This window comes from Brachyhypopomus gauderio, chromosome 17, assembly GCF_052324685.1.
Source record: "Brachyhypopomus gauderio isolate BG-103 chromosome 17, BGAUD_0.2, whole genome shotgun sequence".
NCBI lineage: Eukaryota > Metazoa > Chordata > Actinopteri > Gymnotiformes > Hypopomidae > Brachyhypopomus > Brachyhypopomus gauderio.
Window position 1 is genome coordinate 10,778,095 of NC_135227.1, and position 25,680 is coordinate 10,803,774.

The following is a 25,680-nucleotide window of genomic DNA, read 5'->3' on the forward strand; positions in this document are numbered from 1 at the left end:
TGAATGAAAATACAAATTGCACTAAGGCATCATTTAGATGCTTTGAAAGAATGTTCAAAAAGAATTTTCCTATGTGAATAGCAGCATGTGGAGAAAGATGTAGAAAGCAGGAAATGAAATGAGACTCGTGTTTTGTGGTAGTTGCTGCTCTTATGTTGCTTTTTTTCTCCATTTTTCCCATGTTTTGCTATTATAGTACAGAAAATACTTTATGAAATGACAACTCAGTGAATAAATTTTTCTTTTAGCTGTTCATATCAGTTGCTTTATTTATTATTAATGTGCCTCTGCTTAGGCATTGTGAAACATCTATGTGTAAGATGAGTAGTGGTGTGCTATGAAATAAGTGAGAAGGTGCCTGTCTAAAAAATAAAATGCACAGAGAGGTGTTTTGAAAATGGATGCCTGCCATTTAGCATTGGCAGTGTTAAGGGGCCTCCATTTGGGATTAGTCTCTTATTAATCTTGAATGATCTGTCCCCTAGGCATGTTGCTCTGGAAATGGCTCTCTGTGCCTCACGAACAGTGCTTTCCCTTCTGTTACTCTTTTAATTACATTTTCCAGCAGGCCCTCTCTGGGGCAGCTTTACCCTCTGGGATGCTGTGTTCCACATCTAGGCCCTTGGTCACATGATTAGGTTCAGGTGTTGCCTCAGTCATGTGTGCTACAGTGCTGATTATTGTGGGACCAAAAATGATCCATGCCTCTAAGGATGGAAGGGTATGTGGGTTTTTGCTAGACTGTGTGACATTAATGTGAAGATGTGTGGACTTGTGAGATTTATCATGCAGAATAAAACATACATGTGTGTGTTTCAGCAGATAAACAGGAAGGTGTATTCACATGTCAGAATAGATAACTTTATTTATTAATTTTACATATGTAAGTCTTGGTGAGTGTAAGGGAGGAGACTGCCAGCCATCAACAACCCTGATGTCATTCAGATTCTATACTGACATTGTATTTGTAGCTTCAACTGAATACTGAGAGGTCTGAAAGGATAATGTGCCTCCATATCAGAGTTCCTCCTTAATCCTAACTGCTAAGCTGCATTTTCAAAAGAGGGCTGAATTTCAAAGATTGTTCGCCACTCTATAGCATCAGATTAACTTCATGTATGAACTTCTCTTAAATAAAAGTAGCTTGAGTCTTTTGCATATCCTAAATTGAAAGATTTGCATTGATTGACAAGACATTCTGCTGTAATTGGTGCCAAACTAATAAAGTCTCATTGCTTAGCCACCTCACTGTACTGAGTTGAACAATTTATTTTCCCTGTTCTTCACTTTGCTGCATGTAGCTCTCGTTGGATTGCTCTTTTCTTTGTTAGGACGTACATTTAGAGCTTATTGTTTGGCTTGAAGTAGAATCACCACTGATTACCTGCAACATTTCATCCTAGGCAGTTTCAGCTCCAATGAATAAAACGCAGGGACCTACAGGTTTATGTCTCTTGTAGCTTCATAAATAGACTCCATAAATCTAAAGGTGAATGAAGGGACCAGACATTTGTAAAGACTGTTCCACCACTGAGCTCTCTTCAGCTGCAATATATTTTAAAATGGCTTCCAATTCTCTTGATACATATCACAGTATATTAGTTGCACCTGGGTCCTGTTCGAAATCATGCACAAAGGTTTTTGTGGAAAGACACTGGAGCAGGCTAAAGGTAATCCTGTACATAAGATTGCTATAAGAATGCCCCAAGCTATAATTTCTGGTAACAGCTGGGTCCAATAGGGAGTGTGTGTGTTTGGGGGGTGGGGTGCAGCACTTTTCAATCTTCATCACTGGTCCCACTTCTCTCTCATCACTCAGGCCAGTAATGCAACAATCCCCTGCCCTGCTGAAAGACCTATTAATTATTAAATGTAATAGCTTTCAATTTATCTCTCATTGTTCAAAACTGTATGTATGGTGATAATGACAATGACTTCACCATGACAATGAAGGGTAACGAGACAAACACACACAGTTACGGACAGTATGTTTCTCTCTCAAATACCGCACACTCCATGCTTGCTTACTTTGTGATGACGTCTTAGTAGTGACTTGAGGTTAAAACTACCTCACTGCAACTCACTTATAAATCAAGGTAAAATTAGTCAACATAATATTAAATAAATGTGCATCATTTGAAGTATAACAAATGATTGTTATTGATGCTGATGATTAATCAGATCTCTTTCGTTGTTAAAAGGCAATAGCATCAAATAAGCAGACTGAGACACCTTGTATACAATGCAGTATTTCTTTACCATTGCTACTGTATTCGTTACATAAGGCAAAACATACAATGCTGGCGCGCGGATGTTTTGACTTATTTCCTTTTAATGTAACTTTTTACCACGCCCTGCTCCCTCTTTATGTCTGCGTGGGAAGAGGCAAGAGGTTTGGGAAGCGGGTATTGGAAATAAATACACTGGGAGTACATTTACTTTGATAGTTGCCACCAGCACACCAAAGCAGTGGCATGGTGAAAAAAGCCGTGTCTTAAAATCGAGCAGAAACGGGATTGTGTAATGCACTTCTCTGTTCCTGTGTTTAACTTAAGAGCGATAAATCGATAGACCTCCTTCACGCGCTGCTTTGCTGCCAACGGTGGAGAGGCAGTAGGTCGGGGACAGTTTGAAATGAGTCAGAAGACGAACGAGCTTTAAGCGCTGTATCCTGATACAGGCCCATAAACACTGGGCTCCATTAGCGTAGACTCACGCATAGGGGAAATGCAGATCTGAGAGGGATAGTCAAACCAGCAACAAACTCAGTTTATCTTGATCTTAATATGCATTTTCTGCATAGTGTGGATTAAAAGCAGGCTATTTACGTCCCCTTCAGAACACCCCCCCCCCGTTTCAAAAGTCTACAACTTTCATTCGTTAAGCAAGCAGCCTCATTGGTCCTTAAAACGGGTCAAATACTTATTTCGTATCTTTCATTATTTTACCCTTTACATTTGTGTAACACTGTCTTAGTAGCAATTGATATCAACCTTAACAGCAGTTTCGTTAAGGTGAAAATTGTTTTAGTAATGCACAATAATAAAAACTTTTTCTCACAAAAGAGGAGAGCCATACGTTTATTTCAAGGGCGTTTATTAGCCTTTGTGGTGATATATGTACCTAGGATACATTATTTTCGTAAAAAGTCTATGCTGAAAGTTCAAGGCCAGGGCATTTGCCCTATGTACATTACGAAATAAACAATACATTTACATGAATATTTGCACGTACCTGAGCAGAACTCAACAAGGGTTCCTATGAATTAGGAATCCAGATTAATTAGTAGGCTATACGTATGAGATCCGTTGAAATGCAACGTAAATGATTTTCCTTTTACGTTTGAACAGCCTGTTGGAAAATATCAGTGTCCTAAAAACGTGGATGTAGTTACTCGTTTTCTGGTTGTGGTTCAAATAAATACGTCTTACAGGCATTTAGCTATACTCTTTAAGAATTTGCAAGCACATAAACGTGATTTCAGAATGTTATGCTTCAAATGATGCCAATTACAGCTGATTCATTTTAACTTTCAATGTAGCATACATAAAATTAGTGTCATGTGTCTATTAAGGCAAAACAATAAATGATAGATTACATTTTGACAGTTTATGTTACATGGAAATATTTAAAGAGTAGAACACTATCCAAGCCTTCGCTAAGCATTATCATAAAGTCGGTGTCCATGCACCAATCCTGTAGGTTTGGTTATTCCACATGCGCTTACATCATCCGCGTCCTCAGAAGTTGCGACAGTATCCAACAGTTCCCTCAATCCGGCCTTTCTAGTCCTCTCCATGCTGGCCCGTGGCGGGGGTTGGGCTGGCTTTAGATTCGGTGTTTTCAGTTTTTGCATCACGATGATGCGTAACGGTGTCTGGATTTTGATCATACTTGCTGTTGCTGGCACTGTAGTGCGTCGAATGTCTTTGGTTGTCCCTGGAAGACCCAACGCCAGCTGCATCTTGTACATCGGCTTCAGCGGTTGTGTAACTGATAACGGTTGCGTACAGATCCCCGGGCTGCGGATGTGCGTTTTCTGACAGAACTACCCGTGAAAGCTCGATCGCTCTCTTGTTCCTGCTGTCCGGTTGAGAGGGCTTGTTCTGTGAGAAATTCGAAGCCGTCACATTAAAATTGAAGTCTATTTGTGTGAAATTGGCGTTTGTGCTGTTAATGCTCATCGAGATGTTTGTGGAGATGTTCGCCGTTGCTGTGGCATCATCCGAAACCTCGTGTGTCCTAGCCGGGGGGGAAGCGACCGTAGGCTTCCATATTAGGCTATAGTAAATAGCCAGTATTATTGCCGCAAGGGATACAGATAAAACATACGCAAAAACGGTGGCTAGTCTTACCCACTTTTTGTTGGTCTTCGCAGCCATCTTAGCTTTTTTGTCCCCTGTATAGGTGGCTGGTTTGCCCCTCTCCATATTGGGCATGAAGTCCCTCTCCCGCATGTTGCCCCGTTTTTTCCCTCGATTTTCCACCGCCCCGTCCGTCTTGAAAGGTTTTGATGATCCACAATCTAAGAACAATTGTTAAAGCAATACGCAAAGACAGGAGAGACGCACCGAACACTCCGGCCTGTTTGCCCGCTCTGCGGCTAAATTGATTTATTTTCGTCCATTTGGCTTCTTAAAAGGTCCACGGTGTCTTAGAAATCCATTATGGCATTGCACCCTATCATGGACGCCAGCCCGAGGGTTCTGTTGTTGTCCTGCATCCAGCCAGCTATTTCCACAAGCGCAAAAGTCAATGGAGCGATAGCGCTCACAGATGCACCTGACGAAATCCGAAATGCCATTTACCAGAACGGTTAGGTTAGATCATATGGTACAGACCACTGTTCTTATTCACCAGCTGAAGAGGCTTGCTCAGCTAAAAATACAGTAGAGGGGGCGGGCAAGGACTCTTAAAGGGACGGCTATGACAGGCTGGGTATTAAATAATGACGGGAACAACTTGGAAAGGGCAAGGATCCTCTTGGTGCTAAAGCAAATGTGAGATGTTTAGAAGGTCTGATTACAAACGGTTATTAGAACTGACTTACATCAAAATAAAATTGGACACCACAAACTATACAAGTGAATTCAGAATTCAATCGATCACTGCATAAGACATGCAATGTTTAGGTCGTTGTTTACTATGGTGTTTACAAGTTGTATATTGATTAAAAACACGTAGAAGTGTCAGAATTAATACAGTGCCAGTCATAAACAGGGAGCAAGGGTATTGTAAACCGGCGGTACAGGTGTGTGTGTGTGTGTGTGTGTGTGTGTGTGTGTGTGTGTGTGTGTGTGTGTGTGTGTGTGTGTGTGTGTGTGTGTGTGTTCGAGGGTGGGGGGTAGGGGTCGAATCAGTTCAGCACCTTGGAGAGCAACATACAACGGAAGGATATCTCGGCATGAGCACTTCCACCAATATTGCGCTACAAAATAAGTGATATGGAACATAATAAAAACTCAGTGTCTTCTATATATTATATAGAAAAATCAATAGAATTTTTATTAAAAAAAGGAAAGCTTTGATTTTTTTGGAGGCTATTGCTAAATATTTTCCACTCATGTAATGTGATGGTAATGGATATTTTCTATCAGTGGTGATCAGATGATAGAAACGATGACCAAGTATGATGCAGTTGATTTGCTTTTCATGTTTATTTAATGGCTTATAATTGATTCAACAGCACCCCCACTGACCCTGGTGCAGTACACAGGAGAGAGATGTCAAGCCCAATATTGAAAGAGGCAAACTACCCACAAGAAGAAGAAGAAGAAAGAGAAGAAAGAAAGAAATTATCTCTATCTCTCTTATCAGCTCAGGAAAATGAATATCTCAACCAACTGACACTTTTGTATGTTTTCAGCAACATGTCCAGTCAGACTGAAACAGCACCACCTAGTCTCAGTGGGACCAATCAGATTTGAGAATGTTTCAGTTTCAGAATGTTTCAGATGCATATTCAGCAGTCTGGCCTCATGAATACGTGACCTGCTATGTCTTGCCTTGTGGACTTGGAAGTAGCAAGATTCAAACTTCAATCACCTAATAAACAATTAATGTAATATAATACAGGAACCCTGTAGCTGCAGACACTCAGCTCTCATCCACTAAACAGAATTTGACAATACAAATGCTGTACATTATGTAACTTATAAACAAGTGAAAACTCATTACAATGGTAATCTGATCAGAAATGTTGTGGTCTGTGATAGCCTTTAGATGTGTACAAGGAATACATTCAGACTGCTTCCAGTAAATGATCAATTCTTAGGCACTCTGTGTGAATGTGATCTCTTCACCCACTAATAGTTTCGCTTAGCATATTAGTTTAATGACGTATAATGTAGTTAAAGTCACACAAAGCAGTAATACACAAATCAACAAGGAAAGTCCAAGTTCCTTAAAATCAAATATCAGGTTTTACATCTGCATTCTGTTATTTAATGGACACATTAACATTACATTTGCTTTGTAACAAGTAATGATAAAGAGAATAAAGGAACCCTAAACTGGAAAGCCAGGGTTTCTAGTTGTATGGCTTTAAGTAATTTTAAGTAATCTTTACTTGAGTAATTTAGCTTACTCTCCAACAGAAGCCTGGATTTTGTAGCACCAGTCTCAGAATTTACATTCGTTTTTGTTGGGCTAGTTGTCATTTGACTATTATCCAAATTACTTGGGGTACAGTGTCTGTGATAAATCATCTTAAAGAAAATGCTAGACTTGTTAATGAAAATATTACTTAGTTTCAATACTGTTGCATTGTTACTGAGTTGTAAGCTTATGTCAGTCTTTATTATGTGAGATATTTGGAGGAACAGAGGCCAGTGTTTAAGATTAGTTTAAGATTACTCCTGCAATATAAGGATTTGCAATGAAGAATCCCTACTGGCAGTATAATGTACAACGGTACTTAACCCCCAAGTTGTTAATTAGATTTGCATTTTTATGAGATAGAACTGCAGACAATATATACATATATACAATATATACTACTATATACAGACAATTAAATAATAAATGATCTTACCTTTAAAAGTAAATTGTCAAAAGATTACATTTTATGGTAGCGTATGTTCATAACCCACACTACAACTATCATCATCATCATCATCATCATTGTCATCATCATCATCATCTTCATCATCATCACCTCTGAATTTATGTGTTTCAACTATAAGCTCTCAACTACCCTATTCTCACCATTACAAAATACAACAAAACCAAGCAATACCAACGTAAATTGAAGCTTCATCCAGAAGGTTGTCTGTTCTTGATGATAGCTGGGCCCTCCTCCCTCACTGCTTATTTGCAATGCATATGGAAGGTGAGGTGGATTCAGCAGAGGTATCCCAAGGTCTACTGCTGTCACTCTGCATGTCAAGTCTGAGGCTCCACAGTGAGCTGCCCAGGCCACGATGATCAGGAAGCGATACACTCTGAAAGAACCTGAGGTCAAAGACTATCTGATTAAAGGAGAGAGGTTCACAAAATGGAAGGAGGTAGGAATTCACACATTCCTTGTCATTTTCAGACATGCTGTTCAGAAGAACATGGTCAGCAGCATGAAGGGTCACAGTTCATGTCTTTATCATCGAATAGGGTCACTATAGTGCTTTTTGTGCTGTGCTTAGAATGCTATCTAGAAGCTAAGAAGGTCATTTTCAGTACTTGTGAATTTGTCCTGCAGTTTTTGATTTTCTAATTTGGAAGGTTTCTGACATATAAGTGGCAGCTGCACCCTTCAAATGTGGATTTAGAAAGTACAGACATCATGCAGGTGTTTTAAAGAGTTATGCAGGATAATTTATTGTTGAGGCTACATAATACTACATTATATATTCCCGCTGACAAAACAACTTAAATTAATGCCATTTAAGGACTCTACACGTACTACACCAGTTACAATGAAAATGGATCCAAAAGGATTCTACCTCTACTGGACCAACCAGAGTAAGGTAAGCAGTAACAGCTGTTACCTATATTAGATTTACAGCTTTTAATGATTCAACACAGCAAATCTCTCTCTCTCTCTGTCTTTCAAAACAAGAAGTGAAATTTTAACTTTTATTTTTTGTCGTATGTTTGCGTATCTAATCACATATGTGATCAGATCTGTGATAATTATATTAGTCTGTTTGTTTTTCTCTTTATTATAGGAAATAGAATTCTTAGATATTGCAACTATACGGGACACAAGAACAGGAAAATATGCAAAACTCCCAAAAGTAAATTGCATTTTATTTCATATTATACACACATGAATAAGCTAAATGGTTACAGAACTCAATAATATATTGTCTGGTAAATAATGGCCTTCAGAATTTCAACATCATCATCTCATATAGTGGAGATATTACTCACACATGACATTTTGTGTGTATCTCTGTGATTCTGCATCATAAAAACTTGAAATGAGAAGTGAATGAGTGTTGAAATGAGAGGAGCCAGCAAGAGACAGTAAAAAGAAGATATCAATACAGAATCAGATCTTGATGTGAAAGCTTCATTGAATATTTTTATTGATTATATGACTACATTAAATATCTGTGTATACAGATTCAGTGTACGACCAATGCACTTTTCCTAAGTCAGACTCCTCTCTTTCTCTCTTTCTCTCTCTCTCTCTCTCTCTCTCTCTCTCTCTCTCTCTCTCTCTCTCTCTCTCTCTCTCTCTCTCTCTCTCTCTCTCTCTCTCTCTCACACACACACACACACATGCAAACAGCCAGGGTCTCGGATGATGTTTTACATTTGCATTAGGACATATTTGCTTGCTCAGCTTGACTTGTACTCACAAATGCCCTGCGTATGGAAAGTAGAGGTGAGGGCATTTAACGTTGAAATGCACTTAGCCAGTGTGGTAGTCATTCAGGGAATAACACATAAGGACATAAAGTACAGTGTTTGATTGAGAATCAGACTAAATCCAAAATAAGTGTGATTTTAACTCACTGGCAAAAACTTCTAATAGCTATGATGACCAGTTGACGAGATGACCAGTTTTCATCCTGTAGATATCCTACAGAATAGTAGAATGTGTGAAAACACAAGAATATTAATGCGAAAATATTAATATTAATGTTTTTTTTCTGTCAACAGCACCAAAAGGTTCGCAATGTATTCAATATGGACTTCCCTGACAGCAATCATTTAGCCAAAACCTTAACAATAGTGTCTGGTCCTGACACCGTCAATCTTACATACCACAACTTCTTTGCAGGCAAAGAAAAAATAGTACAGGTAAGACATTTCTGTAATTTCTGTCTTTCACAGGCGCTTTATTAACAGATACGTTTTACTAAACACAAACTAATATTGGATTGGGGTGAGCTGAATTAGTTTTCACTGACATCGGGTCAATGTGTACCTAAACTAAAATAAAAATAAAAATACAATTACAATACAAAAACAATAACAACAATAGCAATGATGATAATAATAATAATAATAATAATAATAATAATAATAATAATAATAATAAATCAGTGTTGTAGTAATTACAATTAAATCATGTTTCTAATAGTGACATGCCTTAGTAAACTGCTGCTGCTGTTAATTAGCTTGTACCAAAGCCATGCAGACTTCCTAAGTATATTTTAGTCTCTCCCATCTCTCCAGTCATGTGCCACAAATCTGTGCCACACATTTATGAGTTCTGATGCTCCATACAAAGCAGCTCTGGTGGTTGAGGCTAGACGAATGCACTTTATGAGTTTATGACTACAATATCCTGTTTGTACATGCAGAGCCATGGCTCTGGGTCCATATGTTGCATAGTGTCTCTGAAGCAGTAGCTCAACCTGCCTCAAGTGCTGTCGCTAATGAGAAGCAGTGGTGATGGTTGTCATGGCGTCAAATTACTCCTCTAAAGTGGACGTTTGTGTCATGCCCTCTGGTGGACACTTGAAGGGTAGCGACGTAAAATGTGCTGTTTTAAACACCAATTTTTAGTACTGAGAGTGCTGCTCTTGAAGCTTTGTGTCATGAGTTCTTAAAATATACACTAATGGATCAGCATGATAACTTGTGTCATTATTTCACAGTCAGGATGGTCTAGAAAAGGAAATACAACACAGTAGGTGACAGCCTCAGAAAATTAGATCTGTGTGTGTGTGTGTGTGTGTGTGTGTGTGTGTGTGTGTTTCCTCTGTCTCTTTGGTGCAGAACTGGGCAGATGACATCTTGGCTATTGCATACAACGCCAAGAGGGCCAATATCTGCAGACAAGATTTCCTGGACAAAGTGTGAGACACCAACAGGATGTAGATTGTTTTGTTATAAAAACATTATGATCCAGTTGCTTCTTTTCTGTTATCAAACCATTGTGCTTGTTTTAAAATAGAGAGAGTGCTTGTGAGTAGTTTTAGTACTGACTGTTACAGTCCCAGTATAGATTACAATGTATTTTGTTTAATCTGCTTTTCTTTTTGGTAAAGGTATATTCGTCTCTCATTGCATACCAACAAAGATGGCAAGATTCCAGTTAAACAGTAAGAAAATATATAATTTTTAATGATAGCTGTCATGTTGTAATACATGTTGGGTTTTATGTTGTGTAGACTGCTGTGTGTCTAAAAATCCAGCCATTGTACTGTAGCATCCATAAGATGTTTCCTGCTGACAAGAAAAGAGTGGAGAGTGCCCTGGCATCTGCACGCCTCCCCAAGGGAAAGGTGAGGGCTTTGTGTGTGTGTGTGTGTGTGCGTGTGTGTGTGTGTGTGTGTGTGTGTGTGTGTGTGTGTGTGTGTGTGTGTGTGTGTGTGTGTGTGTGTGTGCGTGTGTGCGTGTGTGTGTGTGTGTGCGTGTGTGCGTGTGTGTGTGTGTGTGCGTGTGTGCGTGTGTGTGTGTGTGTGTGTGTGTGTGAAAGTGTGTGTGTGAAAGTGTGTGTGCGCATGTCATTTCTACTTTGAGTATTCAGTGATCACGTTTCAAACAATGCACAAGAAAAATTGAATAATAGTAACTATGAATATTCACCTTCTACTAGGCACATATGCTAAATGTTTTATTGTTATAAAATTCAGGGGGTGGGTGGGGATACACACACCTTACAAATGTGTGTGTCATTATAGTTTGATTCTATAAAACCTGAGATGTTCACCGAAGCTGCATTCAAGACCTTCTTGTCAAATCTGTGTCCAAGGCCAGAGATCTATGAAATCTTCACCTCCTAGTGAGTTTGTCATGTTACTCCATGTTACATAATACTTGATGCCTGAAACCATTATCTCTATACTCTCTGCATATATATATATATATATATATATATATATATATTCCAGCTCTTGGCACAGGCAATTACCATTGGCTTCAGATAAATTGTGATCATCATGCTTGATTGCATTATCATTTAGCTCTTCCAAGCCTTACATGACAAAGGAGAACTTCTCCAAGTTCCTTTATGAGAAGCAGCGAGACTCTCGGCTCAATGAAGAGCTTTATCCACCACTGCGGCCTGACCAGGTGAAGGTGCTCATTGACAAGTACGAGGCCGGCTCCTCTAACACCAACCGCGGTGAGTCACTGTGTTTCCCTGCAGCCACCAGTCAGCATTCTCAATGGTAGTAATTACACCAAAAGATGACATTTGATGTATATCACCTCACTTCTACATTTTCATATGCCGTATTTGGATCACAGGGTGAGAAAATTGTTTGTTTATGCCTGCAAGTGCTGCATATTTCTTATAAAAACCTTACGTAAAGAGATTCATGCTTCACTGTTCCAGGCCAGATTTCCCCCGAGGGATTTCTCCTCTACTTAATGGGGTGTGAGACTTCGCCTGTGATGTTAGACAAACTGGCCCAGTGTCATGATATGAACCAGCCTATTCCCCACTATTACATCAAATCCTCCCACAACACTTATCTCACTGGTAATATTAACTCAAACATTTCATATTTGTTTTGTAAACTGAATGCATATAGAAATAAAAAATTACAATGTGCATTGGCTTGTCAGCAACCAAAGCCTTTTGATGATGTCCATTTATACCAAGGAGAATCGCAATTCCCTGAAAATGTCTGATGTATGAACTATAAAACTTCAATGTTCATTGAAGTCTGTCCATCACTAAAACCTATTTTAGGTTACAGTGCACAAATATTTCGTTTTCATTCATTCATTCCTTTTTCAGTCTCTTTGCACAGCATTTTTATATGTCATTTGTAGACTCTGTTCAAATTGTGCTAATTCTATTCTATGAATACATTTCAGAGCCTTTAAATGACTAAGTCGTCCTTTCAACAATTGTGTGTGTGTGTGTGTGTGTGTGTGTGTGTGTGTGTGTGTGTATATGTGCATGTGTGCATGTGTGTGCATGTGTGTGCATGTGTGCATGTGTGTACGTGTGTACATGTGTGTGCATGTGTGTGTATGTGTGTACATGTGTGTGCATGTGTGTGCATGTGTGTGCATGTGTGTACATGTGTGTACATGCGTGTGCATGCATGCACAGCTGGCCAGTTCTCTGGTGTCTCCTCTCCGGAGATGTATCGCCAGTGTCTGCTTGCTGGCTGCCGCTGTCTGGAGTTGGACTGTTGGAAGGGCAAACCACCGGAGGAGGAGCCAATCATCACCCACGGCTTCACCATGACAACCGAGATCCTTTTCAAGGTCAGATTTCCTCCAATCACAGCAGCAACTGTAATTGTAGGATAACATCCTTACAACTGGAGCCATAACAAGCACAGGCCAAATATGTTAATATCAGTTACACAAAAAGCAAATAATTTCACATAGCTGAATCAACTGAAGAAAAAAACAGATTCACTGGACACAGCAAACCTTTAAGATGGTTCTAAAATGTACTGTGTCTAATACAATGGCTGGAGACACCGTTGTCTCAAATATCGTTGTCTTTTTATGATTTAGGATGTGATTGAAGCTATTGCTGAGAGTGCATTCAAAACATCCAACTATCCAGTCATTCTCTCCTTTGAGAACCATGTGGATTCGTAAGACTCTTGCACTACACACCTCACTGGCACTGTAGACTTCACCTTTTTGTGCCATATCTGGTACAGAATCTCTGTGTAGAGAGACTTTTTCCTTTGTAGAGTAAAACAGCAGGAGAAGATGGCTAACTACTGCAAGACAATATTTGGAGACGCTCTACTCACGGAGCCCCTGGAGAAGTATCCGGTAAGTGAGTATAAGAATTGCGGGTTAACATTGAGTTAACAGCAAGTGTAAGCACTGAGTTAACAAAAAGTTAACACTGAACATAAAAACATTTAAAAAGTCGGTCAACTGAAGTGTGGACAAGGGTTCCAAATGAATTGTTTCCCCCTCTGGTTTTCACTGCAAATCAAGTATACCAATTATGGTGCTATTTAAATTCCATTTTGTGGTTGCTACCATTGGATTGAATTTTGCTGTAGTAGAGTTTGACTATGGGTTTGTACTGGGCATTACTGGTAGCTGTAGTAGAGTTTGACTATGGGTTTGTACTGGGCATTACTGGTAGCTGTAGTAGAGTTTGACTATGGGTTTGTACTGGGCATTACTGGTAGCTGTAGGAGAGTTTGACTATGGGTTTGTACTGGGCATTACTGGTAGCTGTAGTAGAGTTTGACTATGGGTTTGTACTGGGCATTACTGGTAGCTGTAGTAGAGTTTGACTATGGGTTTGTACTGGGCATTACTGGTAGCTGTAGGAGAGTTTGACTATGGGTTTGTACTGGACATTACTGGTAGCTGAAGCCAGGCCAGCAGATCCCAAGTCCAGCTGAGCTGATGGGGAAAATCCTGATCAAGAACAAAAAAAACAGCGCGCCGGAAGCCAAAGCAGACCAGGCCAATGTAAAGAAAGTGCAAAGTCAGGATCCGCAGCAGGGATCTGGCAACCCGGCTGAGCCCGGCCCAACGGCTGCTACTAACCCAGAGAGTCAGGGTGAGAATGCAGTACACTTAAGCACAGGATCATCATTTGACCCCAACAGCAAAATGGGTTGCCTGCATGCTTGACAGTGTAATTGTATCATCTGCCTCTGGAAAGGAGAGGCAGCCGAGGAGCCCAGTCAGGAGCCAGAGGAGCAGGAGGAGCAGGAGGAGCAGGATGAGGAGAAGATGAAGAACTCAGATGAGGTACACCTCAGTAATAACTTACCACTACTCACTGTCATACACCAGGGGGACAATTCCAGTCCTGGAGAACTGCCACCCTGCAGAGTTTAGATCCTACCCTAGTCAAGCATACCTGATACGGTTAAATTAGGCATTGAGTAGTATTTATTAGAGCCAGTTGTGTTGGAGCTAAACTCAGCAGGACAATACATCAGCCAGTTGGCCACCCATGCTACACACTCACTTCCAGGTTTTGGCATTCTCTGACTGTCCAGAGACAAACTGGAAGTAATTAGAATATATTTCCTGTTTCTGCTTCTTTCTTCTTTGTTAGGGCACTGCTGGGCAGGAAGTAACAGCCTATGAGGAGATGTCTGCGCTGGTCAACTACATACAGCCAAACAAATTCATCTCTTTTGATAATGCTAAGAGTGAGCGCTGTCTGACGTGCTTTCATCTAACGCATGACATTTTGACTTTAATGTGGTTCCAGGGTTGTTGACCCTTTGCTTAGACTCCATATTTCCATATAAGTTCCATATTTCTAACCAGAAACAATCTCACTTTAAATTATTTGAGCATGTGGCACTGCTGCAGTAGATTAGGTTTCCTTTGGGATTTCTTTCATGGCGTTCTGTTCTGTTTTCAAGCGTAGAAAAGAACAAGAGTTACGTGATCTCATCCTTTGTGGAGACAAAAGGGGAGAGTCTGATAAGTAAAACTGCAGTAGAGTTTGTGGAGTATCCTTTTCACACTTCATTTACCAATGTTGTAAGAAAATAATAGGGCAATAATTAAGCAAACATAAAAAAACAACTCTAAACTAGCTTTCAGGATGCAGCACTCCCCTTAAAACAGAGCTCTCAAACAGCTTGTCAAAGCAGCAACCTACAAAAATCTGTTTGAACCTGTAATCTTACAACCTCATCTATCAGATTATGATTTTTCCCCCCAGAGTGTGTCAGGAATGACCTTTACTGCAAATTCCAGATATAACAAGAGACAAATGAGCCGCATTTATCCAAAGGGAACGCGCATGGACTCCTCTAACTACAGCCCTCAGCCTTTCTGGAACGCAGGATGCCAGATGGTGGCGCTAAACTACCAGACCATGGGTAACAAACAGCCTTTCCTATTTAGTGGTCTAATGTGTCTATCACTATCCATTTGTAATGATTAGTTTTACTGACTTACAGTATAATGGCAGTCTAAATATTTAATAATAATAATAATAATAATAATAATAATAATAATAATAATAATAATAATAATAATATTCATGATAGCAGTTATCATTGATGTAAATCTACAATTTGGAAAACATTTTATATATTGTGTATAACTACTGCATGCCATCATATTAATAATAATAAAAACAATATTAATAAGAATAGGAAAAAACGGCCATTAACTTAGACTGCCATTACAATTCACAAGACATTATTGCTTGGGGACATCATCTATCACAGGCCCAGTCCTTTACCTTCATTATCTTGGTATGTTTGACATGTAGATTTCCCCATGCAACTGAACATGGCGCTGTTTGAGTTTAATGGGAGAACAGGGTACCTCCTCAAACATGACCTGCTGCGGAGAAATGACAAGACGTTTGACCCCTTAACAGATAGGTTTGACACCATTGTGGCCAACACTCTCACAATAAAGGCAAGTCCGCTAAGGTCATACTTAGTAGTGGACCCAGAGGGCCATTGTATACGTGGAAGTGTGTGTGTGTGTGTAGAAAGTGTGTGCCATGTATAAATGCCTAACTGTGTATCACTAGATAATTTGACTCTGTCAATGACTTCAGTCAAAATTTACTTAATGTATTTTTCATAGATGTATATGGTAAGATGTCTTCATGTTTTCATACACATTGCCATCACTTCCATCATTCCCTATGCCTAAAGGTCTACTCAGGCCAGTTCCTCTCTGAGAAGAATGTGAAAACAGCAGTAGAGGTGGAAGTCATAGGTTTGCCTGGGGACCCCAAACGCAAGTACCGCACCAAACTGTCCCCCACTGCTAACGCCATCAACCCCGTGTGGAACGAGGAGCCCTTTGTGTTTGAGAAGGTGCGTGGCACATTTATGGTACCCACGTGTGGAGATATTATCATTGCAGAAAGCCTTGACAGGGTTTGAATTTTCTGAGTGTATTTTATGTTTTTGCGGTTTGTTAACAGATTCTGTTGCCAGAATTGGCATCTCTCCGGATAGTAGTCTATGAGGAGGGAGGAAAATTTCTTGGTCACAGAATAATTCCTATAGATGCAATCCAATCAGGTAATTTAATAGACCTGCATATCTAACAAGCGTAAATATGTACCCAAATAAGTTGGAGTGTGTGTGTTTGGTATCTGATGTTATGCATTCATGGAGTATATATATATATATATATATATATATATATATATATATATATATATATATATATATATATATATATATATATATATATATATATATAATGTAAATAAATGTGTGTGTGTGTGTGTGTGTGTGTGTGTGTGTGTGTGTGTGTGTGTGTGTCTCCAGGATTCCACCATATTTGTCTCCGTTCGGAGAGTAACATGTCTCTGACTCTACCATCTTTGTTTGTCTACATTGAAGTGAAGGACTACATCCCTGCTGCTTTTGCTGGTATTGCCAATTTCTCCCTAAAGTTTCCCTCTGCAAGCATTCTATGGGGTTCTTACAAGCTTATCAACCAGTGTTGTTATGTAATAAGTAATTCTAGGTGCATGTTTTGATTCCCAGATTTCACAGATGCTCTCTTTAATCCTGTGAAGTCTTCAAAGCCAGCAAAACAGGAGGTAAGATAAATATAGTGTAATTACACATAAAACTGACCCACACATCTGGCCTTTGAGAACATACATATATACTTATACACATACAGTGTATTGTAATTATGCCACATGATAAAGGATATGTATATAAACTTTCTCAAAGTTTCTCAAAATGTACTTTGCTGAAAGTTGAATAATGGTAGATGTAAAGAATATATTAAGAAATTGTGTCTATTAAGTAAAGAATCTATTAAAAAGTAAACCATAAGCCATCAAGCCATCAATGCAATAATCTACAAGTATTCCACATATTGCGATATACTTATCTGAGTGTTCTCAATCTTGTATGCTTCCAGAGCGCCACTTATGTAAGCCCATATGAATTGCCTCTTGCATCTGCTCCTGTGTCTCTTCCCACAATAAGTAAGTCAAATACCTGAATATTTTAGCATTTAAGTATGAACTATAATTCCCTGTTTGTGCTGATGTAAATAATTGTCCAGCAGAGGGCGATGCTAATCCTACAGATCAAAATGGAACGTCTGTCGCTGACACAAGTAGCTCTAAAACAGAGTCCAAGTCACTGGTCCTAGAGACCACTGCCCAAGCAAATCCCAGCTTAGATGACAAAACAGCACCGTGTAATCAAGAAGCAGACCCTCCTGCACCTCCTCCTACTGGAGGTAAGTGGTATACATGAACAGATTTTATTTGCCATAGGTGAAAATTATGTTGGAGTATGATCCCAACTCAGATGACAAACTAGTACAGTCTGTTCATGAACTAGATCCTCCTGAGGTCAAGTCAAACTCAGAGGACCCTCAAACCTCAGAAGAAGCTTTGAACGTAAACCCTGCACTCTCTGAAACCCCTGAGACAAAAACACAGCATCCCCAAGATTCCTGCCAGATGCCTGCTGAGGAAGTGGAGTCAGAACCAGCTCCAGACGTTGAACCAAATGACAGTGTGAAGCAAGACTCCGTGCTCAAGTCGGATTCTATAACTGATACAGGATCAGCTGGAGCCATTGAGGAGGTCCCTGATTCAGTTCAAAGTTCAGATGCCTCCACAGTCTTGGATTCAGAGGGTATGGCCTCCTAAAATTCCCTGGGAAATTGCAGGTCCTTTGCAGGATCATTTATAGCTGTATTACAAAAGTTACATATATAAAAATATAATCAATCAGTATGACAAATGCTTGGTTTCAAATGGAATTTGCTCTAATTTATGAAAAAAAAAGTCCATTAGTATCTTATTTACCAACCTTTTAACTTTGTCTCTCTCTCTTGCACTATATCTGTGACTCATGCACACATTCTCTCTCTCTCTCTCTCTCTCTCTCTCTCTCTCTCTCTCTCTCTCTCTCTCTCTCTCTCTCTCTCTCTCACACACACACACACACACACACACACACACACACACACACACACACACACACATCCTATACTTTAACACACAGCTCCATGCTCTGTGACCTGTGATGAACTGCTGCAGCACAAGAGCTTCTTGAAGGTTACCAAGAAGCAGGAGAAAGAGATGAAAGATCTGGAAAAGAAGTTCCAGAAGAAGGGCGAGGAACTGACTCAGAAATATAGTGACCTCTTCAAATCTCTCAAGAAAAAGTCCTCACTCAAGAAGAAAGAGTAAACAGGCCAATTACTATTGTTTCTTCAGTACTATTGAGAATATGATATCCTCTCAATATGTAACTTACCGAGCATAGAAGCCTCTTCTCACCTCTATATTTATAAACTCTTTTGAACATAGTTGTGTTTGGGGTCTTTAACAGATATGGCCAAATTTCAACCCATCTGTTACAAATCTCAGATAATTAGAATCTTTGCTTTATTATGCCAAGAGTAAAAGCTCTTGGTGCTCTAATAGTCCTAATCCTAATCCTGAAGAGTGGCATCATTCCAAAGAGAATTTTCAGGTTCACATTGCATGACTGGGACACATCTGTATAATCAAGGCTCTCCAAGTAATCCATCAAACCTATACAGTATATAGAACTTCTACAGAAATACAATAAAGTATAAATACAATAGAAATGCATGTCTAGCTGTGTATATATAAAACAAGCATTTACTTTTGCTTTGCATCAAATGATGGTCTCAGACTAGGAGTTAAAGCAGTGTCTGAGAAGGCTTTGTTGCCTGTGGATCAGTAGCCCACTTTGCTGATCCTAGGACTGCCTTTCTTAATTATGAAGTGTTGTTGGCTGTGCAGGACAAATTCTGAAGGTATGGATGCAGGGCCCAAGGCAGACCTGATCATAGAGCTGAAACAGAAGCTACAGGTGGAGCTTCGTGCACTATGGGTGGAACAGTATGACCAGATAAAGAAGAAGAAAGAGCAGCATGCCACTGAGGTACCAAACCCGTTTCCTTTCTCTGCCACACTGAGATTAGGAATATTTGGGCTATATAATCAGTATTCAGAAATTCATTAAAGGAGTGTGTAAATTAAAAAATGCAAATTTCTATGAATAATATCTGAATTATGAATAATTAAATAATTCATGGGTACTCAATCCACCGAGGTCAACACTGTCTACAAAAGTGGTTCTCGGACCCTAACTCTGTAGAGCAATAGTACTACAATTTTTCCTGTATTAATACATTAGATTAAGCTTGTGAAGGGCTTGCTAACTCATTCATGAGTTGGGTCAGGCTTCTCAGAGCAATAAATACAAGACCAGATATAGTGACTCTTGGCCTTGAGGTAGCTCTTTTTCCAACTATGTAGTACAACACCTGAATGCACTAATTAGCAGTATGTCTTTGGAGATCTCATTAGTGAAACCAAGCAGAGTGTGGTGCAGGAACCCAATTCAACCTACCAGCTAATTACCAAGCCCCGAGCTCAATCAGGTGTGATGGTGCATCGAAAAAACTAAACTGTGTATTAATATGGGCCTCCAACACTAGAATTTAACACATATACCTTGGGCATCATCAATGGTTTATTCACATCATTCTTCAACCTAGCCATGGCTTATCGATCTCCTGATGGTGTGCTCCATGGAGATGGCTTTCTCAGCCTAGGTAGGGTTTGTTCCTAAAGGATTAGGGCTCAGACCAGAATCTGCTCCCCTCCCTCAAGCACAACATTCCAAGCCAAGATCTGTGATTAAGTACATGTTCCGTTTCCATTGCCAGTGAGATGTGTTGAAATCACTGCTATGCATGTGAGAGCTATCCATGTGTATCTTAAGATGAATTCCCATCTTTCTGGTCGAAAGAAAAAAAATCAGATTTTTCACATTATGTAATAGAGCTGGAGAGAAGCTTCTGTCACATGTGGCAGTCAAGCTGTATCCTCAAGAAGTGCAGAAGCACTTGGAAATTCTTTATTTTCCCTTCAGAGCAAGCTAACGTGGTTCAGATGAGTAACTAATAATTACACCTGAAATATAATTTTCCATTGATTCTGAAGTGACAGTGAACCTCTTCATTTGTATGTGAGCTAGGATCTGTTTTGTCCTTGGCTATACATATAATTGACATTTCAGTTAACAATCTCAATGAAGCATCCTCACATTTGATGTTAACAATGTCCAGTGGCATTATGCACCATGCTACTCTGCTACTCTGAGACATGTCTCGCCATCAAAGCCCCATGATGTGTGACTTTTCTTGGGGTAGACGTCTCCCCTTAATGAGATCATTCACGCTGGGGTTTAGTCAGGTCCCTTTCCTGGACCTTAATACACATGCACACACACTTCATGTCAGGCCCTCCGTCTCTTCCACAGATCCCCAAACAGAACAGCAGCTCTTGTGCATTTCATTTTGCATAATCCATGTCAGGTCTCTTTTCTTCTTCTTCTTCTTCTTCTTCTTCTTCTTCTTCTTCTCACTTTTTCTGAGTCTTCTTTTCTTCTCACTTTCCTACAACACAATACAACGCTTAGATATTCTTGCCTATTATATGCTTATGGTTTATAACAAAGTTGTGTTGAGGTACATTTATTTATGTTTCTTAATAGCATGTTATTCATTATTTGTGTATTGCATATACATAATTCAACATTGTGAGTAACTATGAACTATGAGAGCTAGTTTAGATTCTATTGATCTACTAGGTTGCAATTACACATTTTTTTGTTCATCTTTGAGTCAGCAATGATATATTGATTGGTATCACAGCAAAGTCAGTGGCAAAAGCGTAATCATGGGTGTTTATGATAGAATGGCTGAAGGTTATATTCTCTATTAGTACTGTAAGTTCTTCCTCTCTTACTATATGGAAGTGAGGCTGTGCCCAGACAGGGCAGCTGGTGTGTGTAAGTGCAATTTCCTGTGTCCTGTTTTTTTGCGTCCTGTGTTAAAGCGTTTGGCGAAGCTGCTAGAGATGGCTACAGAAAGACACTTCAGTGAACTGAAGGCACTGAACAGGTTTGTGTGTGCGTGCATGTGCGTGCGTGTGTGTGCGTGCGTGTGTGTGCGTGTGCGTGCGTGTGTGTGTGTGTGTGTGTGTGTGTGTGTGCATGCACGTGTGTGTGCATGTGCTCTGTGAATGTGCATGTGTGTGTGCCCTTGACCTTTTGTGAGAGAGAAAAACACACAAATGAGTGATGAGTCACCTTGTGTTGCAGGCTATTTAGCTTTCTCATTCTCCTAATGGATTGCAGGGCTAGGTGTGTGTGTGTGTGTGTGTGTGTGTGTGTGTGTGTGTGTGTGTGTGTGTGTGTGTGTGTGTGTGTGTGTGTGCATGCATGTGTCTTTTATGCTGAAAATATTTTGATTATGAGTCTGTGGTATTTCATGTGGCCCAAAATACAGATGTATTATACCTGTACTGTTGATTGTGTGCTGCTTTTGCTTTCTCTTGAGTGGGATTGGATATATTTGTAAATGCTAACTAGTGTTTCCAGTCAAATACAAGTATTTGTGGGTGTGGGTGTGTCTGAGAGATAGATAGATTTTTTATGTGAGAGAAAGAGACAGAGAGAGTGAGAGAGAGCATGTGTAAATTAGGTTTAGACTGATAGAGTTCTGTAACCGAGTCATGTTGCTTTCCTGGTTTCAGTGAGAATAAAGAAGGTAAAAAGAAAGAATCAAAGCAGTCAGGATCCAAGATGAGCAGGTAACACACATGTGCACCACACACACACACACACACACACACACACACACACACACACAGTCACACAATCATCATGAAGAGTATTATGTTATGGATGCAAAGATGGCCAGGCCAAACAATATCACCCACAATTGAACAGTAATGAAAGTGCCAGTAATATACTTGCTTTTCTGCTCCTCCTAAAGTGGGTACAAAATATAGTTGTTATCCTTTCACTGCAGACAGCTGTCCAGTGGCTTGCAGCTGGGACACTTGTTTGCTCTCTTTGCTTCTCTCTCTTATTAACTAAAAGATGCACTTTTGAGCCTTGAGGTTTCCATATTTCACTTATTTGCATGGGTCAAGGCATCAGGCGGGCTGCTATGAAGCCCAGTGTGCACAATTCACCAGACCCCATGTGGCCTGCAAAAGCATGCTGAGGCTTGACAGCAGGCCTTCAAAGTCTTTGTTACCTACGATGGGTGTGAGTCACCTCAGAGTGAGTCACAGGTTGCTTTGTGCACTTGCAACACTGCGTCTCGGTGACCTACACCCGCTAACCTGTGCGTTCCAGGCTGAAGAGCAGCGCGAGCGTGGACGGACTCGACAAGGATGACGACGGCCAGGTAAGTCGTGCTGTTAGAGGCAGAGCATGGAGTTGTTGGGGTGTTGGGAGTTTTGGATGGATGGCAAGAAAGAATGAGAGAAAAGAACAGGGGATGGCTAAGAGGGAGAGAAAGCAGTCGAGCGAACAAGTGGCTGAACCAGTAACCATGGCTACTGTAGAGAGCTTGTAGACAAAAAAGCCTTGGATGTGTTTGCACGCACACGCACATGCACCTCCACACACACATACATCAGGTCCCCCTGACTGAAGAGTGCTTCTCTCTTAGTCATGTTGTTTACAGCTGGTGGGGACAGAGAGCATGTGGGACCTGACTAATTCTCCTTCACATATTGGCTCATCAAAATTCATTCAGTGTTTTTTATGTCATCGGCCCATCATAAGACAGTCTGGAGGCTCAGAGAAATATGGTGCATTCGCTGTCAAAGAAAAAAGTTTGAAGGAATGCATCCAGTTTATAGCCTGAAATGAGCCCCGCTGGAGTTTTCTGAAAAAGAACGCATGTAAGGCAACAGAACGCATGGGGGCGTGTTTCAAAATGTCTCTTTGTCACATGCCATGGGACAGAATTTTTCTCATTTCAACTTTTTTCAAATTCCAACATCCACAGAGGGTTGGTATCTTTCACAGTGCACATTTGTTCCAGTTCTTGCCGTTTGCTTTTACAGTCTTTTGGCTTCATTGTGCTGTGCATAGACGTTGCCATCAGTGCACAGGCCTCCCTCCACATCTCTAAGCATCTCATTCACATACGTGCACACAAATACAGATGTTCCAGTGTTGCGCCAGGGTTCTGATATCACAAATGTTGCTTCATGTGCAGATGTGCCCTTGGGTGTGTGCACGTGTGTGGGTGTGTTATAGTGTTAGATGCATGGGTCATGGGTGTGTGTTGCATGTGTGTGCATGCATGTGTGTGTGCATACATCAACCAAACATAGACCTTTACCCCACTAAAGGTGCATTCAGTGCATGTTCCATGATGTTAGTGCAGGCCGTCTGTGGCTGTCTGTGAATTTGCATGTTCTGTTACTGCAGGGTATTTATTTGTTCTTTTTGTTAAACTGAATCGTCTAAAGGAGGTAGTTATTACTACTGTTTTAGTCAAATATATTTGCATTCATCAGTAAATAAACAGAAGTGTGTGCACACTCTTTCACATGTCACATAAGTCACACTCAGTTGTATAAATGAAAATGCATTCAGTTACATAAGCATAAGTGTGAGAAATGTGTATTCAGTATGAATCATGTGGCAAGGTTAATCTAACCGGTCCTTTATCACTCAGTCTACAGGCAGTAGAGGAGAAGAGGAACCGAATCTGAAGAAGAAGCAGGCAGCCACACTGGCTGACATCAGGGTGGTGACCAGCCAGGTAGCCCACAGCCTCCACACTGCCTCACCCCCATCCCAGTTAATAGCCTCCTTTAAGTGGAGGGCTCACCAGCAGAGAGGAGGTGAATCACATGTAGAGAGCTTTTATAAGAGACGGTCACCAATAGTGACATGCCTTGACTGCTCTAAAACATTTTCCTGTGGTTGAATTAGAAAGTAATATGCTCCTCTTAAATCTTGGTAAATTTTTAATGTTTCTTGCTGGTATTAATTTGTTATGTGGGACAATCAAATCACAGCAATGCAGGGTCACTGTTGGCTGGACATTTTTGGGTGGCTAACCACTTTTAAACCAGCAGTAATATTGACACATAAAAACACTGACCAGTGATAAATGGGTAGACCATGTCTAACTACAGTCAGAAACTGACCAGTGATAAATGGGTAGACCATGTCTAACTACAGTCAGTAACTGTACAGCATGTAATTGTACTTCTACAAATTGTATAGCTTTACTTAATACATCAGTCCTGGAGCTTAGTGAAGACTACATTTTTAATAAAGTGGGTGGTGAATGTATGTAGCCTAATTATATATATTTTATAATATTACATATGATGTTTGCTAATCATGCATCTACCACGATTACCAGTGACTAACCTTTATCCTCCCATCTTTTCCTCACTGTGCACCTTCAGCTGAATCAGGAAGCAGTGTCGGAGCATGTTAAGAAGATGTGGTCTCTGCCATGTGACCTCAGGGAGGCAGTGAACGCCTGTGTGAGCCCTCACTTCCCAGAGCAGGTGGACAAGGCCGGGGAATCAAGGCCGGAGCACGGGGGACATTACGGCCATGTCTTCCTGGGCTGAAGTCCAGCTGGTTGTTTGGGTGGTAGATGACAATTGGTTCAGATCCTCATGCCAGATGACACCAATGTTTCAGCTATTTATTATTATTATTATGCTCCTTTTTGTTGCAAAATGTTATTATAGTCTTGAATGAATTGATGGGGAACGTTTCCCTAAATGTGTGGTGGTAGCTGTAGGAACTTTTGTATGCAGCATCTCTACTGCATAGAGACTGGGTGGGGTCCTGGTGACAAGCTCAATACCTGCAGTACTGTTATGTTACAGGAATGTGTCCATTTTATTTTAGCACATAAAGTGCTTGTTACAGAACAGTAGTTCTATGGTCTGAATCTAGTTTCTCAACAGTGACTGTCACAGGGACATAGTTTTATGGTTTTTGTATATTGTATGACTCTTCCAGATATCTATGGTCTCAGATTAGCTTTTCCAGAGCAGATGTCACAGGGACATTATTGCTATTAATTTTGGAAATGAAATTTGCATCATGCTAATTAGTAGGATTAAGATTACATTAATAAGATTAAACTAAATAAAACAGGCATGCATTATAGTGTGATTAGTGATATGTTGAGTTTATGTAAAAATGTAAGCAATATAAGGTTTACAAAGAATAAAATATGAATGTCATTTATTTTCTGAAATGAAACCATAGAAAAAACACATATATGTGCGCCTTGACAGCACTGGGTGCACTAAGTAATGTCAGAAGAGTTATGAAACAGTAAAAGAGATTCAAGTTGTGAGCGCAATGAGAGAAAACAGCAGAATCCACATCTTAGTGTAGTTCATAATGCTTCTGTCTGCTCACCATCTCCTCCGATAAATGGCACATTTTTCAGTGCTAACTGGCAGGAGACTGCAGTTCTGATTTTCTCAGGACACATATTGAGCGCAGACACTGTGTTAGTTCATCACAT

At 40.1% G+C, this 25,680-nt stretch overlaps 2 protein-coding genes across 2 annotated transcripts; one reads left to right on the top strand and one right to left on the bottom strand.

The window, feature by feature from the left end:
• Positions 1-788: 788 nt before the first annotated feature.
• Positions 789-4,902, bottom strand: LOC143480226 (uncharacterized). The gene is made up of 2 exons (XM_076977784.1): positions 4,356-4,902; positions 789-4,106 (listed from the first exon to the last, which is right to left on the bottom strand). The coding sequence occupies exons 1-2, from the start codon at positions 4,455-4,457 to the stop codon at positions 3,786-3,788; spliced, it is 423 nt and encodes a 140-aa protein (XP_076833899.1). The 5' UTR covers positions 4,458-4,902; the 3' UTR covers positions 789-3,785.
• Positions 4,903-7,281: 2,379 nt separating this feature from the next.
• On the top strand, positions 7,282-25,321 carry plcb2 (phospholipase C, beta 2). Its single transcript, XM_076978324.1, is given in 32 exon segments — positions 7,282-7,505; positions 7,884-7,961; positions 8,163-8,231; positions 9,106-9,246; positions 10,171-10,250; positions 10,443-10,496; positions 10,604-10,679; positions 11,079-11,179; positions 11,361-11,521; positions 11,735-11,881; positions 12,464-12,621; positions 12,880-12,962; positions 13,065-13,149; positions 13,705-14,094; positions 14,408-14,504; positions 14,729-14,813; positions 15,064-15,188; positions 15,587-15,738; positions 15,984-16,148; positions 16,259-16,358; positions 16,611-16,715; positions 16,833-16,888; positions 17,221-17,287; positions 17,368-17,547; positions 17,652-17,951; positions 18,324-18,507; positions 19,094-19,235; positions 21,200-21,264; positions 21,899-21,955; positions 22,509-22,560; positions 23,848-23,934; positions 24,593-25,321. Coding segments are annotated over 32 exon segments (3,897 nt in total). The 5' UTR covers positions 7,282-7,421; the 3' UTR covers positions 24,764-25,321.
• Positions 25,322-25,680: the final 359 nt, after the last annotated feature.

What these genes read in the sequence shown, in the direction of transcription:
- LOC143480226 (XM_076977784.1), bottom strand. Translation starts at nt 4,457, where the DNA reads ATGCGGGAGAGGGACTTCATGCCCAATATGGAGAGGGGCAAACCAGCC. An exon ending in CGAAGACCAACAAAAAGTGG is followed by an intron (nt 4,107 to 4,355) that starts GTAAGACTAGCC and finishes AATTTCTCACAG; the next exon opens with AACAAGCCCTCTCAACCGGA.